This window comes from Aptenodytes forsteri, unplaced genomic scaffold (genome assembly GCF_000699145.1).
Source record: "Aptenodytes forsteri isolate BGI_AS27 unplaced genomic scaffold, ASM69914v1 Scaffold191, whole genome shotgun sequence".
Lineage (NCBI taxonomy): Eukaryota > Metazoa > Chordata > Aves > Sphenisciformes > Spheniscidae > Aptenodytes > Aptenodytes forsteri.
The window spans coordinates 993,696-1,008,528 of record NW_008794630.1 but is presented as its reverse complement, the minus strand read 5'-3'; the positions used below and the strand labels follow the sequence as shown (position 1 = coordinate 1,008,528).

The 14,833-nt window shown below is 47.2% G+C and overlaps 1 protein-coding gene across 2 annotated transcripts; it reads left to right on the top strand.

The window, feature by feature from the left end:
• The first annotated feature begins 339 nt into the window (after positions 1 to 339).
• Positions 340 to 14,589, top strand: LOC103894099 (ras-related GTP-binding protein A). Of its 2 annotated transcripts, XM_009273416.2 has the most exons (9): positions 340 to 383; positions 3,119 to 3,218; positions 4,211 to 4,277; positions 5,310 to 5,532; positions 7,636 to 7,731; positions 9,298 to 9,420; positions 11,693 to 11,784; positions 12,906 to 13,021; positions 14,055 to 14,589. In XM_009273416.2, the coding sequence occupies exons 1-9, from the start codon at positions 357 to 359 to the stop codon at positions 14,150 to 14,152; spliced, it is 942 nt and encodes a 313-aa protein (XP_009271691.1). In that variant the 5' UTR covers positions 340 to 356; the 3' UTR covers positions 14,153 to 14,589. The 2 variants fall into 2 exon arrangements, with proteins under 2 accessions (XP_009271691.1, XP_019326069.1); XM_019470524.1 differs by lacking the exons at positions 12,906 to 13,021; positions 14,055 to 14,589 and adding an exon at positions 12,013 to 12,188.
• The last annotated feature ends 244 nt before the right edge of the window (positions 14,590 to 14,833 follow it).

Here is a 14,833-nt window from a genome sequence, read left to right as displayed (position 1 = left end):
AGGAGCCCCGAGCAGTGTGGCAGCTGTGCGGGTGTCTCCCGCTGCCTTCCAGCGCTGGCTGCGTTTATCCTGCTTAGGCCTGTTTCAGCCGTGTAATTACGGGAACGCTGTTCGTCATGGGCGTGTTAGAGGGTTTTCTAACAGTAGGAGGCTTTTGCTAAAGTTTCCCCGTGCCGTCTGGAGCAGAAGCTGTCAAGTGCCTGGTGAGGTGGAGGTTGGGGGGAATTATGTCAGTATGGGAGTGCTTCCCCTTTTGCACGGCACTTCTGTGGGTGGGATTTGGATGTTGAAGTGAAGCCTGTAAGTGACGAAAGTAGAGCAATGTAAGAAGATGGTCTTTTCTCTGTAGGTGGGTGATGCCAAGCACAGCCATGAAGAAAAAGGTAAGAACTGAAAGGAGAATCCTTTGCAGTTGGGTTTTCCTTCCCCATCTGCATTTGCTAACATCGTTATGTGTTTGCGTCTGTACCTCGGCGTGTTCTTTGGCTGTCAGGTGCCTCTTAAGACTCAGTCAGCAGATGCATCCTTTGCTTAAAGTGCTGGAAATTAAAATTGGGTTTGAGTTTATTTGCTGGCATGAGCGGTAGGGCAGGCTCGCTGCAGAGCCATCCACGATAACTGCTGTGTGAGTGTTTCTGGTGCGTGTTGCAAAACCCTGTGCTCATTGCGTACCTCCCGCAGCGTGAGGGAAGAGGATATGATCTAACCCGCTTCGCTGGCCTGTGGGGAGACCCTTCTGATGTGCTACAGAAACTAGTGTGGGGAGCCCGTCATTCACTGAGGGCTCCTGGGAGGATGAAACTTAACACACGGGGAAGGAGTAGCACTTTTACTGAGAGTCGGGGGGGCAGAGGGGTGGGTGTATTCCAGCAGTAAGCATATTCAAAGCCGTTAAAGCGGCTGTGTAGAGAATATACGGCTGTCTTTCCGTGATGTGCTAGGATTGGGTTTCCTGGCTGGCCCTACGTGCTGGTGTCTGACCCCTTTGAAAGGCCTCCGCAGTCTAAAACTTGGGAGTTGGGTTCACCTATAGGCTGCCTTGGGCTGCGCCTTGGAGCCGTATTGAGTTTCTGCATGTGCTTTTTCAGCAGTGATCTGAAATAAGAGATGTTGATGTTCTCTCTTTCTGCTCTGTGTGTAGCTCAGGGGAGAAGACAGCATGGCTTTCTGGGGGTTTGCTCCAGAAAGGCTGGTAGGTGTGACCTGACCAGCCTGCCTCTCTGAGGAAAAGAAAGCCCTTGTTACCAAATCATCGAGGCGTGCGGTCAGCTCCTTTTTGGAAAGGGCGCTCGCCTGCCTGTGAAACGTTGCGGTCGCTCTCAGAAGGGTAACTTGTGCAAACAGGATGGTGCGATTCTGCCTCTCCTGTTTTGCCCTGAGAGTCTGGCAGCTGTTGCCGTGCAGTTGCGGAGCGAGGTTGGGAATCGAGCGAGCGCCTTCCCAGCTAGCGTTTAGCACTGGTGCGGGCTGGGCAGGCAGACTCGGGCCGGTTGCGCTCTCGTTAAACCTATCCTTGATGATAGATTTTTCAGAGCTGTTGCCAAAGGCTGAATTTGACTTTGTAACTGGAACTTGTTTAACAGCTGGTTTTGTGAGCAAGTCTGTGTTGGCTGTCACCGTTGGGGTTTTTAATTTTTATTTTTAGATCACAATGTAGAGTCTTGCCCTGTGTGACTGTATCCCCTCTTCCCCTGCCCCCCAGTCATCCCCTAGTTTTTGGCTACCAGAGGTGCTACCTTTCCTTTGGCCTGATGATCTGCAGACAGGACTCTGGAGTCAGTTGTCTCCCCTACACGATAGCCTGGTGCACTTGAACTGGGCTGTCTCATCTGCTTTTAACTTTTTGCTGGTCTTCTGACACCTGAAACTTGAAATGTAACTTGTATTTCACTTCTGTCAGGGAAGAGAAAACAAGTCACGTTACGAGAAGGAAAAGAGTGAGATTAGGAGAGACGTAATGGGTGGAGAATACCAGTGCTGAGTGGGCAAGGGATTGTTTCCAGCCTGGTCTTAAAGGCTTGCGATAAAGCTGTTCTTTTGTCTTGGCAAAGTCCTCTGCTGTCATCAAAAACATCAAGCCTTCCCCAGTGGTGCCAGTGCGTTTGGAAGGTGTGCAGGTGCAAGGGGCCGGGGCAGCTTCGGGAGCAGCTCTCACTCTTCCCCGAGTGCTGGTTGTAAACTCCACGAGTCCTCTGCCAAGGGGAGTTGGGAAAAGGGGGTTCGGTGGACAGTGGCTGTGGGCTGGCTGCACTTCCTTCTGGGTGGTAGGCAGCCGGTTGAAGGAACAGGGGTGTGGTGCCTGGAAAGGCAGAGATTCCTGAGAGGGTGGGGGGCATAGTTCAAGAACGCAAACAAGATGGAAAGGTTTTCAGTCTGACCACGATTCAGTGACCGTGGGTAGCAAGGAGGTAAAGATGTCTGTCTCCTGCTTTCCCAGGCATGGTACTCTTCTTTGCCTCTCTCTTCTGATGCATTCACATCTGAAGTATGTTGGTCCTGTGTTTTGGTGGCTTTGGCAGGAAAATGTTAACCCTGAGGGAGCCGTGAAGGACCTGGTGCTCTGTGGTAGCTAATTCTTTCTTCTTTTTTTTTTTCTTCCAGGTGCTGGTGCCAGTGCGTTTGGAAGGTGTGCAGGTGCAAGGGGCCGGGGCAGCTTCGGGAGCAGCTCTCACTCTTCCCCGAGTGCTGGTTGTAAACTCCACGAGTCCTCTGCCAAGGGGAGTTGGGAAAAGGGGGTTCGGTGGACAGTGGCTGTGGGCTGGCTGCACTTCCTTCTGGGTGGTAGGCAGCCGGTTGAAGGAACAGGGGTGTGGTGCCTGGAAAGGCAGAGATTCCTGAGAGGGTGGGGGGCATAGTTCAAGAACGCAAACAAGATGGAAAGGTTTTCAGTCTGACCACGATTCAGTGACCGTGGGTAGCAAGGAGGTAAAGATGTCTGTCTCCTGCTTTCCCAGGCATGGTACTCTTCTTTGCCTCTCTCTTCTGATGCATTCACATCTGAAGTATGTTGGTCCTGTGTTTTGGTGGCTTTGGCAGGAAAATGTTAACCCTGAGGGAGCCGTGAAGGACCTGGTGCTCTGTGGTAGCTAATTCTTTCTTCTTTTTTTTTTCTTCCCAGGTGCTGCTGATGGGTAAAAGTGGGTCTGGGAAGACCAGCATGAGGTCCATTATCTTTGCAAACTACATCGCCAGGGACACACGGCGCCTGGGTGCCACAAGTAAGACTTCGCTTGTTTGAACTGCAAATTCTCAGGGCTCAACCCCCCTCCATTAAAGGGGTGAGGCTGTTCCCTCCAGCAATCCCTGCCTCTCCTCTGCTCCGGAGTAGGTGGGTGTCTGCTGATCCTCCCAGCTGCCACACCTCACAGGGAACTTCACTCCTGAGCTCAGCTGAGGGCAGGTAGGAAGCTGGAATGAAAGGGAAGGCAGCGCTGGGTTCAGTTTTGCTGCTTTATTGTTGAACTTTTACCCTTACCTCTTTTTTTTGATCAGGAGGCAGCCTGTGCTGCTGCTACACCTATTATTGGAGGAGTGTTCAGAGCCTCCTCATGGTCCTCCTTGTTGGTGAAGCTTTCCTGTCATTAGCCAGCTGATCACTAGCGTGGCTGGAGACGCAGTGATCTTGCTGTGCACCTGTGGTTTTGGTGGGATGATGCACTAGGCTTAATTAGTGTCTTCTGCCTCTTTTTTTTTTTTTCTTCCCCCTCCAAAGCCACTGATCTGATTCCTCTGAAACAGGGTATGAATTATCAGGATCTAACATTCCTCGCTGGGAAGCGCCTGTGAGGACGTAATGTCACGGATTGGTGTACGTTTCCTCTTTGCCGTAAATTTGGCCTGTTCATAAAGTTTACATTCTTTGTGTTACTGATTTATTTTTAAGGCTTGCTTAAGGCCTTGCAGAGTGTGCTGGAACTAATGTCATTCTTAAAATATCACAAAGATCACAGAACGTGTTAAAGGGGAACCACCTGCTGTGCTTCTCAGGAAAATAGTGTCCTGGGTAGAGAGTAGGAAGGCTTGAATTACTCTGGGAACTGTCTTTTTCCTTAGTGCCTTCAGCTACAGATTTACATACAGCAATGTTGTTTAGATGGGATTTTACAAATTGTGGGCTGTGTTGTGAAGAATGGCATTTTTGGCTGCCCGAGGAGGTAGCTCTGATCTGGGTGTGTGGTACAGTCGGTAAACTCCTGTTGTCTCTTTCCAGTTGATGTGGAGCACTCCCATGTTAGATTTCTAGGAAACCTGGTATTAAACCTCTGGGACTGCGGAGGGTAGGTACTGTTTATTCTTTTGCTTTTGAAACCGTTGGGGGTTAGCTCTGGGGAATAAGGCTGGGGATGTAGCAAAACAGAGGTGGTCCTGCCCCGGAGGGACGAGTATGCTGCTTGTGAATGAAGGGAATAGAACAAGTGTTACGCATGCACTGTAAAACTGGCGAGACAGCTCTGGAAAGAATGGATGCCACATCTCAGGCTTGTGCGTGGAGGGGGTTGAAGATGTTGGCACAATTACGCTGTCCCTTGAGTTACCGCTACATGAAAGGAGCAGTGCGTAGGTCCACCCTTCCCTTGCTGGCTGCTTTCTTCCGCTGGCAAAAGGCCTGAGCCCCTCACCTGGACTTTCTCCTGAGGTGGTGGGAGTTGATGCTGGCTTCAGAATTGCTTATCACCAGCTTGATCCAAATGGGGTGTGTGCTGAGAAGCGATGCTGAAGGTTGACGGTGATCCTATGGCTCCTGGAAGCAGCTTTTTGAAGAACGCTTTCCCGTTGACAGAACCTCAGCAGAGCTGTCCGACTTTGCTGAGCTTCATCAGCTCTCACGTCCTCGTGCATTGTCTGAGCCATATTCAGTGAAAGTTAAAGGAGGTTTAAATCCTGTAATAAGAAGCTACACTGATGATTTTGGTTATATTTTAGCTTCTGCTGCTGGGGTTTTTTTATATGCAACTCTCCAAAAGCCAGTCTGGGAGCAGAAGCAACGTAGCTCCGTTTGCACAGGACAGTGAGCAGCCAGCTGTGACATGAAGGAAGCTTCAGCTTCCTGTGAGACTGGTGAGCAGATGCTCTTCGGGAGCATCCAACTTTGCTCCGTTGGAAATGCTTAGGGAGCCTTATGTCATGGGGAATTTAGCCACCTGTGGGGCTCTTGTCTAGACTCTTGTGATGGGGTCTCTAGCTCAAAATGCAAACCTTGCCTTTCTAGCAGGAGGTATTTTACACGTAGCACCTTTCCTGACGATGCTAAGCAAGACCTGGTTGCTCTAATGGGAGTCTCCTTGCTTTGTTGCTCTGCTCCTTCTCAGACAGGACACCTTTATGGAGAACTACTTCACCAGTCAGCGGGACAACATCTTCCGCAACGTAGAAGTCCTCATCTATGTCTTTGATGTAGAGAGCCGTGAACTGGAGAAGGACATGCACTACTACCAGTCATGCTTGGAGGCAATTCTTCAGAACTCTCCTGATGCAAAGATCTTTTGTCTAGTGCACAAGATGGACTTGGTGCAGGAGGATCAGCGGGATTTGGTGAGAAGCTGATAGTTGCCATAGAAATGCTTTCAAATAGAGCATCTTTTGACTGTGCTAATGCATTGCGATTTCATACTTCAAATACAGCCCCATCAGCACTGTTCCTAGAAGGGTTTCTCGGATGTTAAGAATTGTCAAAGCCCTCTAAGCTTTTTCTGCCTCTTCTAAATTGTGTGTCATCGCTATCTGTTGCATATAATCTAGTGGAGAATGGAACTAATGATTTTTAGTGACAACTACTCTAAGCCTTTTCTTGTATAACACTGATTCTGGTACTTTCACTAGACCTTGGCTCCAGAAGGGAGGTAGAACTGAAAGGAAGGTAGAACTAAAAGAAATCCAGCGATCTTAAGCTTGCTGCTCACCATTTGGATGACTTTGAGGATGGTGGTGGTGGCAGTGACGGTTGGTTTCTCTTTAGCTGTTGCTTTCAGTCCAGCGTAGGCTCTGTTCTAAAGCATAACCAAAAAAAAAACAACAAAAGAGTTGAAACTTTCCCAGTTAACTAGAAGGTGGTTTCTGTCGGTTGATTCTGCTCTCTGTCAGTTTGGCCTGCCTGCCCAGAGATCACCTCTTAAGCACTCCTCTGCCCCAAGAGGCATCCTGCAAAGGCTGGGGATCAAGCTGTCAGAGATGTTTGGTGTTTTCTGTTGCTTTGAGAGCTTTTGAAAGGTTGCAGGGGGATTGGAAGATGTTGAGTTCCTACCAACCTTGATTTTTCAGCTTGGACTGAAAAGCAACCAACTCCTGATACCAAAAGAAAAATTAGCTTTGTGGGTTAGACAAGTACATCCCTGGCTGCTTGGCCACTCCCTGGCTTGCAGCGAGTTTGGAGGCCCCTTTAGGCTGTTGGCTTTTGTCTGAAGTAAGAAGTCTTATTAAAATTTCTTCTGATTCCTGGTGAGTATGTGCCTGGGCAGCTGCAAAGGAGGCCATGCGAGGTCCTGTGGCTGAAACCACACCCTGACCTCCCTGCATAGACAGACTTCTTCCACGTAGCAGGTTGGCTTCAGATCACTCATGCTGCCTGAGGGCGGCGATCCTTCTCTTCCAGTTTTAGTTCTGCCCTCCAGCTCAGTGCAGAAATAGCTCAAAGAGCTTGTTTGTAGGGTTGATTCAAGGAGGTATTCCTCGCTTCCATCTGCCTTCCCTCCAGACTGAAGGATGAGTCTAAAATCTTCTTGATGCTGTCCTGTCCAGATTTGGTTTGGGAGTAGTGGAAAAATGCTGGTTTTACATAGTTGTGCAGACTCTAGTGAGGCCCTGAAGTGAGGGGTAGATGGAAGAGGGGCCTTACTTCAGATATGCTTTCAATGTGTATCATCGCACACCCATCAAGATCTGTTTTAAGGTACCTGCTACTCAGAAGAACATGCAAATACTGGGCCAGATCACTCTCTCTTTAAATCTTACTGAAGCCATTGGTATCCCAGGACCCAAATGGTAAATGTTGGCCTACGCAGCATTTCATGGGGATCGGTTAATGTTCTGTCACGTTCCTAAAAACAGGAAGCTGAGGTGAAGGTGGTCGTCGTGTCTTCCCCTGCAAAGGCACGTTGCTGGCTGTCCTGCTGCTTTTTTAGCAGTTCTGTAGGAGCCTGGCATGAGGCTGTCTGGTCTTTGCTGTTCCCCCTTTTTGGTAACCATAACTTCTAAGGGCAGAGTATGGTGTGAGAAGAGAAGACTGTATAAGTACATGCCTCAGAGCTGCTCATATTGATGAGCCTCGAGTGCTTTCTTCCTATCCTGTTCTCGGTGACGGAGCTTTTTGCCTGTGACCAGGGACTTGTCAAAATCTAGGTCCTCAGAGACACTCGTGCGTGTCCGCTTCCATTCCCACTCCACAACACTCATAGTTATTGCAGCTTTGAGTCCCGGTCAGATCTATCGCAAGACAGCCATGGTCTGCTTGTCCCTGCTGCTCCAGTGGAAGGGGTTTCTGCCAGCCTGTCCTGGCCAGCGTGCTCTGCTGTTGTCTTTTCTCCAGTGCTGTAGGTACTTGAGATTTGTTTGAAATGCATGCTGTAAATGCAGTACAGCAACCACACCAAAGGCAGAAATATTTACACTCAACTGCTAATCTTTTTTTTTATTTCCCAGATTTTTAAAGAACGTGAGGAAGATTTGAAGCGCCTTTCCCGTCCGTTGGAATGTGTTTGTTTTAGAACTTCCATCTGGGATGAAACACTTTACAAGGTTTGTACAGCTTCCTCTCCATATCTGGCTTCCCCCCTCCCACTTGAAAACAAGAGCATGAGGAAGGCGAGTGGTTAGTTGCTACTGGTTTTGTTAGTGACTGGCCGTTTTTAGTTCTGCAGCAACTACTTCTGGAGGTTAGCTGTTGTAAATGGCATCAGAGCATCCTGGTTTTAATTAGAAAAAGTTGGAGTCATGGTGTCAGTATGTTAATACTGCTTAAACGCTTTGCCTGGCTACTTTTGAAAGAGCTTCTGCATCTTTCAGTCGTGTTTATCCAGCATGGAATTGTTTCCTGTGTTTCTCTGCAGCACTGTTAAAACACGAGCATTTACCCTTCTGGGAATTTGCTTTGCTTTCAGGAGGGGATGGGTTTTTTTGCTATCAGTCTGTCTTGACTGCAGTGTCAGAGGTCTTCCAGGTGTGGGAGCGGTGAGTGCTGCCTGGGCTACACTGGTAGCAAATGATGGTTATAATTGTTGGCTCATGCTAACAAGCAGTGGTGGTAGCGTAGTGGCTGGGTTGCTTGTCTGAAGGTGAGGACCGTGTGGCTCTTTCTCTTGACTCCAGTGGGACTTCGGATGGCAGATTTCACCATCCTGGCAAATCCATTCAAAGCCGTAGCAAATTCCCCTGCCTTCAGTGTCTGATGTGTTTGACTGAGGCTGATACAGTACTGTATGCCAGACATCACTCTTCACAAAGCACGTACCCGGCTCCCTCTAGAAATCAGCCTTCCTAAGCAGTGGCATACCCTGTCTTCCTGCAGGCGTCCCTAACGTTCATCAGTTATGCTGGTGACTCTATTTGAGCGACTTATATGGAGGCAGACCTGTGCTATTCTAGACACAGCCCTGCCAGAGCTCTTCAGAGCTCGTGCCCTTGGCTTGGGCTTTTAACTTTGTGTTTGGCAGGTGGGATGGTAGGAGTGTTTGGTAAATATCAGGTACTTGGTAGACAGGAGACACAAATATCCACCCTGACTCCTGGGGGAAGCGTGTGGTCAGGCACTGACACAAACCTGGGTCAGTAGGTAGGCAGTGAGGTGAAGCTGAGCTTAGAGGACCTGAGTATGAATGAGGACAGATGCCTGTTACGGCATCCCTGCTCCCTTCTGGGCTTGTTCCTGACTCATTGGGCTGGATCAGAGCTTTCTGTTTGGATCAGTGACGAGCTGCCAAGCATCCATCTGCATGTTGACCTTGCTCAAGATTAAAAAAAACTCTGAAAACTTGAGCGGGTTTATCTGGGAGCAGTAGATAGAAGCATTGCCAGCTTAAAATTAGGATGATTTAAGCCTGTTTATAATAGTGTTCTAGAGTCTCTGTGACTGATGTGGAGGAGAACTTGACCTAGTGAAGAGTTTACTCGGGTCTGGGGTACCACTGGTGGTCTCCACTGTAGTAGAGAGACCTGGACACGGAGGTGGGAGAAGCTTCTCGGTCTTGCCTAGGCTATCAACACCCAGAACTGCAAATAATCAGGTTTTTAGCACATTGCATAACAAGAGGATGAGGTAGAGAAGTGCTAATGCAGCCCTTATGTTGTGTCCTTCTTTGTTGACAGGCTTGGTCCAGTATAGTCTACCAGCTGATCCCCAATGTCCAGCAGCTGGAAATGAACCTGAGGAACTTTGCTCAGATCATCGAGGCAGATGAAGTGCTTCTGTTTGAGAGAGCCACTTTCCTGGTGAATACAGCAGCTCTGCCCTTCGGGTTCCTCTGCCCAGCCTAGGACGGAGTTCCCTGGATGGAAAGGGCTGTTGTGGCAGTAGCCCAAAGAGAGGTGCCAGCGCCAGACGGCAGAATGCATTGATCCAGGCCTCGTGATGCTGAAAGTAGCTGACGTGACTCCATGGCTCACGGGACCTTCCCAAAATTTCCACTTCTAGCAGTTGAGCTGAGGGCTTGATCGGTATTTCCCTCTTCCAAGCTATGAGAGGGTTTCATATCCCCATTCGGTTGTCAGCTGTGGGACTTTTTTGAGAATTCCTTTCTGCACAGGGCAAGAACTTTCTTTAGCTTGAAATAAGCCTTTTCAGTTCCTCCTGGCCTGGCATTTTTAACTGGTCTTGATTTCTTCTTTTTTTTTTTTTTTGTCTGATGCTCTACAAACCCAGAGTATGGATAGAGGATCACAAGCGATTGGACTGGAATGGCTTTCAAAGTTACTGGCTGCACAGTAACTGTGCTTCCAATCTGTTGTCTCTGCAAGGTACAATGTGTTGGTTAAAATCACCGTTGCTGCTTGTCCGTCCATACTCTCGGTTTCCGGATTGGTCTCTTCAGACTTTGCACCAAAAGTCTTGCTGACCTGAAGGAACAGTTTTGAATTTTGTTGTGAGTGCTTTCCTTGATGGCCAAATGTCTGATTTTGAAATGATGGAGGGAATGTGGAAAAGGAGCCATTACTTTTCTCACTTCTTAAACTGTCAGAAGTAAACACCTGCCATTTCTGGCAAGTTCTGCTTTTTGGTACCTTTTGTAGATAATAAATAGTTCCACCTTGGTGGTATGTAACAGTACTTTCGTTATAAGTACCTTTTTTTTTTTTTACTGAAAAAGAATAATCTTTGCTACAAAAATTCGATGCTTATTTTCAGTGTAATGGTGACTTTTCAGAAAACTTTCTTCTCACTTTTTTCATATATTTAAACTCCCCCCAGGACTCCCTTCTCCTGAAGTGAAATCTTACTCTGAGATTGTATTCAAATCACAGTAACAGAAAAACCTATCTGGAAAGTTAAGGAACAAACTTGCATACAACGAAGGCTTTGCTATGAATGTAATCCTTGAATCTGGCTAAACCTGTACTTGTATGAATAACTGGGCAGGCTTAAAAAGTGGGAAGTACATGACAAATAAAATTTTTTTAATGGGCGAGGGGGGGGGGGGGGGGGAATCAAACCAAAAACTTAGTTCTCGTAAACCTGTTAAATGTGACTCCATAGGTAGAAAAGTAAGAGTTTAACATCCTTGCGCAAGGGCATCTGACGCTTCCAGTAGCAGTTGGTTTCATGACTCTTAAGAGCTTAAAGCACACAGCATAAGGCTTTTAAAATATTCCTTTTTGGTCTGCTGTGGGAACAACGATGATGTAACTACTTGATTGTGTGCCATTCCCCTTACGCAGTAAATGCAGTTCTTGGCCCGTTAGCTAATTTGGCTAAAGAGTAAAGGTCTGTAGGCTACCAGCCTTGTGAAGATGGTCGGGGAGAGGTAGCTGTGGATCACGCTGCAAGGGTTCCCAAAAACCTGTGATCCTCTGAATCTTTGCAGCCAGGCACTAAGGTCTGCACGTTGCTGCTGGATCGCTATGTGGGAGGAAGAGGAGGGGAACCGATCCGAATGCAGGCAGCTTAGCACAGTCTTGGTCTGACTCAGGTAACTGATGGAGAGAGAACTCCCTAGGAAACCAGCTGCCTTTGTTCTGCTTTCCTTAGGGAGGAACGGCTTGCTTTGGCTTTGAGAGCAGTGCTTGTGCATCCTACGTGTGGCAGAATGGGAAATTTCTCGGGTTCAGTCCTTGAGAATCTGCAGCACGATAGACTTAGGAAGGAAAAGCTATTCCAGCATTTGTCAAGTGTCTGTTTCCCCTACCTGAGGTGATGGTCTTGCATTTTTTTTTCCCCTCTCCTTGCACTTTCTTTGAATCAAGACTTAAATTGCTGCTAAGTTGGAGTATTCAGACCTCAAATGGACAATAGTGTCTCTTGCATATCTTACATACTTGCATCTGGGCTTGTGAAAGGCTTCCTGGTGATTGTATTACTGAGTCTTGTTTTACCATGAAAGCACCACAGGTGGTGTTGCAAATAGTTTCCAAGATCCAATCAGCAAAAGGCAAAGGGAATCCCTGTCCTGGTCACCACCCGTTTCCCATAATCGCTGTTGAGCCTGAGAAACCTGCGCTAAAATAAATTACTAACTAACTCCGCACTCTCTCTCTTTCTGCCTTCCAGGTCATTTCTCACTATCAGTGCAAAGAACAGCGGGATGTCCACAGATTTGAGAAAATCAGCAACATTATTAAACAATTCAAGCTAAGTTGCAGGTGAGCTGGTTTTAGGTGGGGAAGACACCTCAGCAGGTATTTCGGCTTCATCCAGAAACACGAAGGCTCTCCAAATTAATAGTAGCTCTGTGACTCCTCAGCAAGCTGAGATGCCGTAGTTAAATTGCACCATGCTTAAACACAACTGAGTTAATTGTTACCTTTTGTAACTTCTTCCTTTGCTGATGGTTGAAAGAGGTTTATTTTGAAACAACTGTTTTCTTCTAGGCCTCATTCTCCTGGGCAAGGTAGGGAAGTTCCAGGACTGAGCTGATAAATTAGTGACAGTCAACAGTGCTGCGGAAAGTCGGGTGGAGAGCTTTGCTTCAGACCCTGTACCACAATGCTGGTTTGGGAGGAAGGGGCTTGCAGACACTGTTTGTCCATATTTCGAATGGAAAAGTGGAAAGCCTGCTTTGGAGTGGCTTGGCTTTTGAACAGTCTCCAGGCTCTGCAACCTGTTGGTAATATCTGCAAGCGTTTGGAGCCCGAATGGATGGAGAAGTGGCTGCATGGTTTACAGAGCTGTCTCCAGATATTTCAGTTTTATACTTATTTCTCCTGGTTATTCACAGAGTGTTAAACTGTCCTTCTAAATGACTGAGCTGTTACAACCGTGCGGCAAGTGACGTTGACTGCTTGGGCACGGCAGACTCAAGTCAGTCAGTGGGGTTGCATATCTTGAGTTACCTTCACCGTTCAGTGCGCAGATCATTTTATATTGTTCTCATTTAGCCTAAAGCTAAAGAGTTTTTTCTTTTAAAAAAAACCAACACAAAACACAAAACCAACCAAACTTGTAGTTGCACCTGGTGTTGCTTGCCAAGTGAGGACTCAAATACTTCTTTGTTACCAACAACTCAAAGGGATGTTGGCTATGTGGGCGCAAAAGCTGTTTGAGCAATGTTACAGTAATAGTTCACTTACTCTTTTTTTTTTTTTCCTTTCTTTTTTTTCCTCCCATCTCATGTGTTGGCTATGTGGGCGCAAAAGCTTTTTGAGCAATGTTACAGTAATAGTTCACTTACTCTTTTTTTTTTTCCTTTCCTGTTTGAGCAATGTTACAGTAATAGTTCATTTACTCTTTTTTTTTTCTTTCTTTTTTTTTCCTCCCATCTTAGTAAGCTGGCAGCTTCTTTCCAGAGCATGGAGGTCAGGAACTCTAACTTTGCTGCTTTCATTGACATCTTTACGTCAAATACATATGTGATGGTGGTTATGTCAGACCCTTCAATACGTAAGTTGAAGCAAAGATAAGCCTCTGGCCTGTTTTTGTTTGCAGGGACAAAAAGCCGAATGAGTCTAGTTTAAACTGCATTTCTCTCGGAAAATGACAAAACACCGGGCAAAGCAGTAAAACTGATCGTAATTAAAAGATGGAGAGGGATCCACTCTCCTGCTGGTTTGCCCTGCCTGAGCGGAGGGTGGGGGAGGGTGGTTAAAAAGTGACTGACTTTGCAGAAGGCAAGAGACGTGTGCCTCTGGCAGCTGAGCTATTTGTTGCTGTCGAGTGGAGGATCGTAGCAGTGGTGGGGAACCACTATAACAGATGTGACCTCATTTAGTAGGTTATGTCTAATAACCTATTTTGGGCTGTTCTGATCTGGCAGCCCCAGTGATTTTTGGAGAGGAAGCAGAGATGGGTCATACTTGAGTTTTTGCTCTCGCTGCCTGAACTGTCTTGGTGGGCAAGGACTCTAATTATAGTAGCATCTATTTGTCTTAAAGCAGAAACTGCAGCCAGCAGTGCCAGGCAGCGTGGCTTACAGGCACACTTACAGGCACAGTGTGGCTGTTTAACTGTTTACACAACTCAAATGGAAACTGCTTCTGTTAGGATTTGGGGTGCCTAAGAGACACTGTCCAGGACAGCCTTGTGGCTTACAGTGTTGATGCTTTCTGTCCTCCTCTTTTCGAGTGGTTTACTGAATTAGGGAAAAACCTGTGTAAACCCCGGGACTGAATTACCAGCTGTGATATTACTGTGCTTGAGGAGCAGCAAATGAGCAGCTGTGGTGACTTGTGTAGCTATCCCCGTGAGCAAACTGCTTGACTGCGGTTCACTCTGACTCTTCCTCGGCGTTGGCACTGGGATCAGCAAACCTTCCAGCATTAAATTGCGCACAGCTAGGGAGCAGAGAGCTTGAAGTGAGAGAGCTTGCTGATGGGGACGTTGCTTTTAGGCAGCACTTAACTTCTGAGGACGTGGTTACTTGCATCTCTTTTAACTTTTTTTTTTTTTAATCTCCCCTGCCCCTTTTCCGTCCTAGCTTCTGCGGCTACGCTGATCAACATCCGCAATGCCAGAAAACACTTTGAGAAGCTGGAGAGAGTGGATGGACCAAAGCACAGCCTGCTCATGCGCTGAACGTTGGCCAAGGCACATGGTCTTTGGGGGGAGAAAAAATGAATTGGAACTACTTATTTTTAGGAGAATCTAACAATGTTGATGTCTTTGTTGGGCTTTGAAATGAGTGTGCTGCTTTATTTTTTCTCCTTTTAACGTTGGACACTAGTCACTCGGAGGATGTCTGGATACACTGCGGACCTTCAAAAGAGACTTCCCTGGCGTATGTGGGGTTGGGAAGAAGTAAGGACAGGTGATGTGCACGTGGTCTCATACTCCCGGTTGTCATAGTGGCACATGGCAGAGCCGTTTTGGATGTTTTGCTCCCGGGTGATCATATAAGTCACAGGAATGGAGTATTTACTGTTTTATTGGTTGGTTGCTAGAATACGTTTATAAATTTCTCCTTGTCTTCAGTCATGAAAATAAATTTTTGCTACCAGGGATTTCAGATCCTAGAGCTTTGGAAAGTGGGTTTTCTTTCTTCTAAAACCTAGGGCAGCTTTGGCAAGCAGATGTGTAACAGCTGCATTTCTCCTGTCACGTTGCTGGGGGGGTGTTGACTGAAGGCCATTCCAGAGTTTCATTTAAGATAATATTTTATTTTTTTTTTTCTCCCCCCACATGGAGGCAAAACTCGCTCAGCAGGTGAAGCAGCCAGGCTGGCGTTGGCCTCTTTACACTCGCCAAAGCGATGGAAAG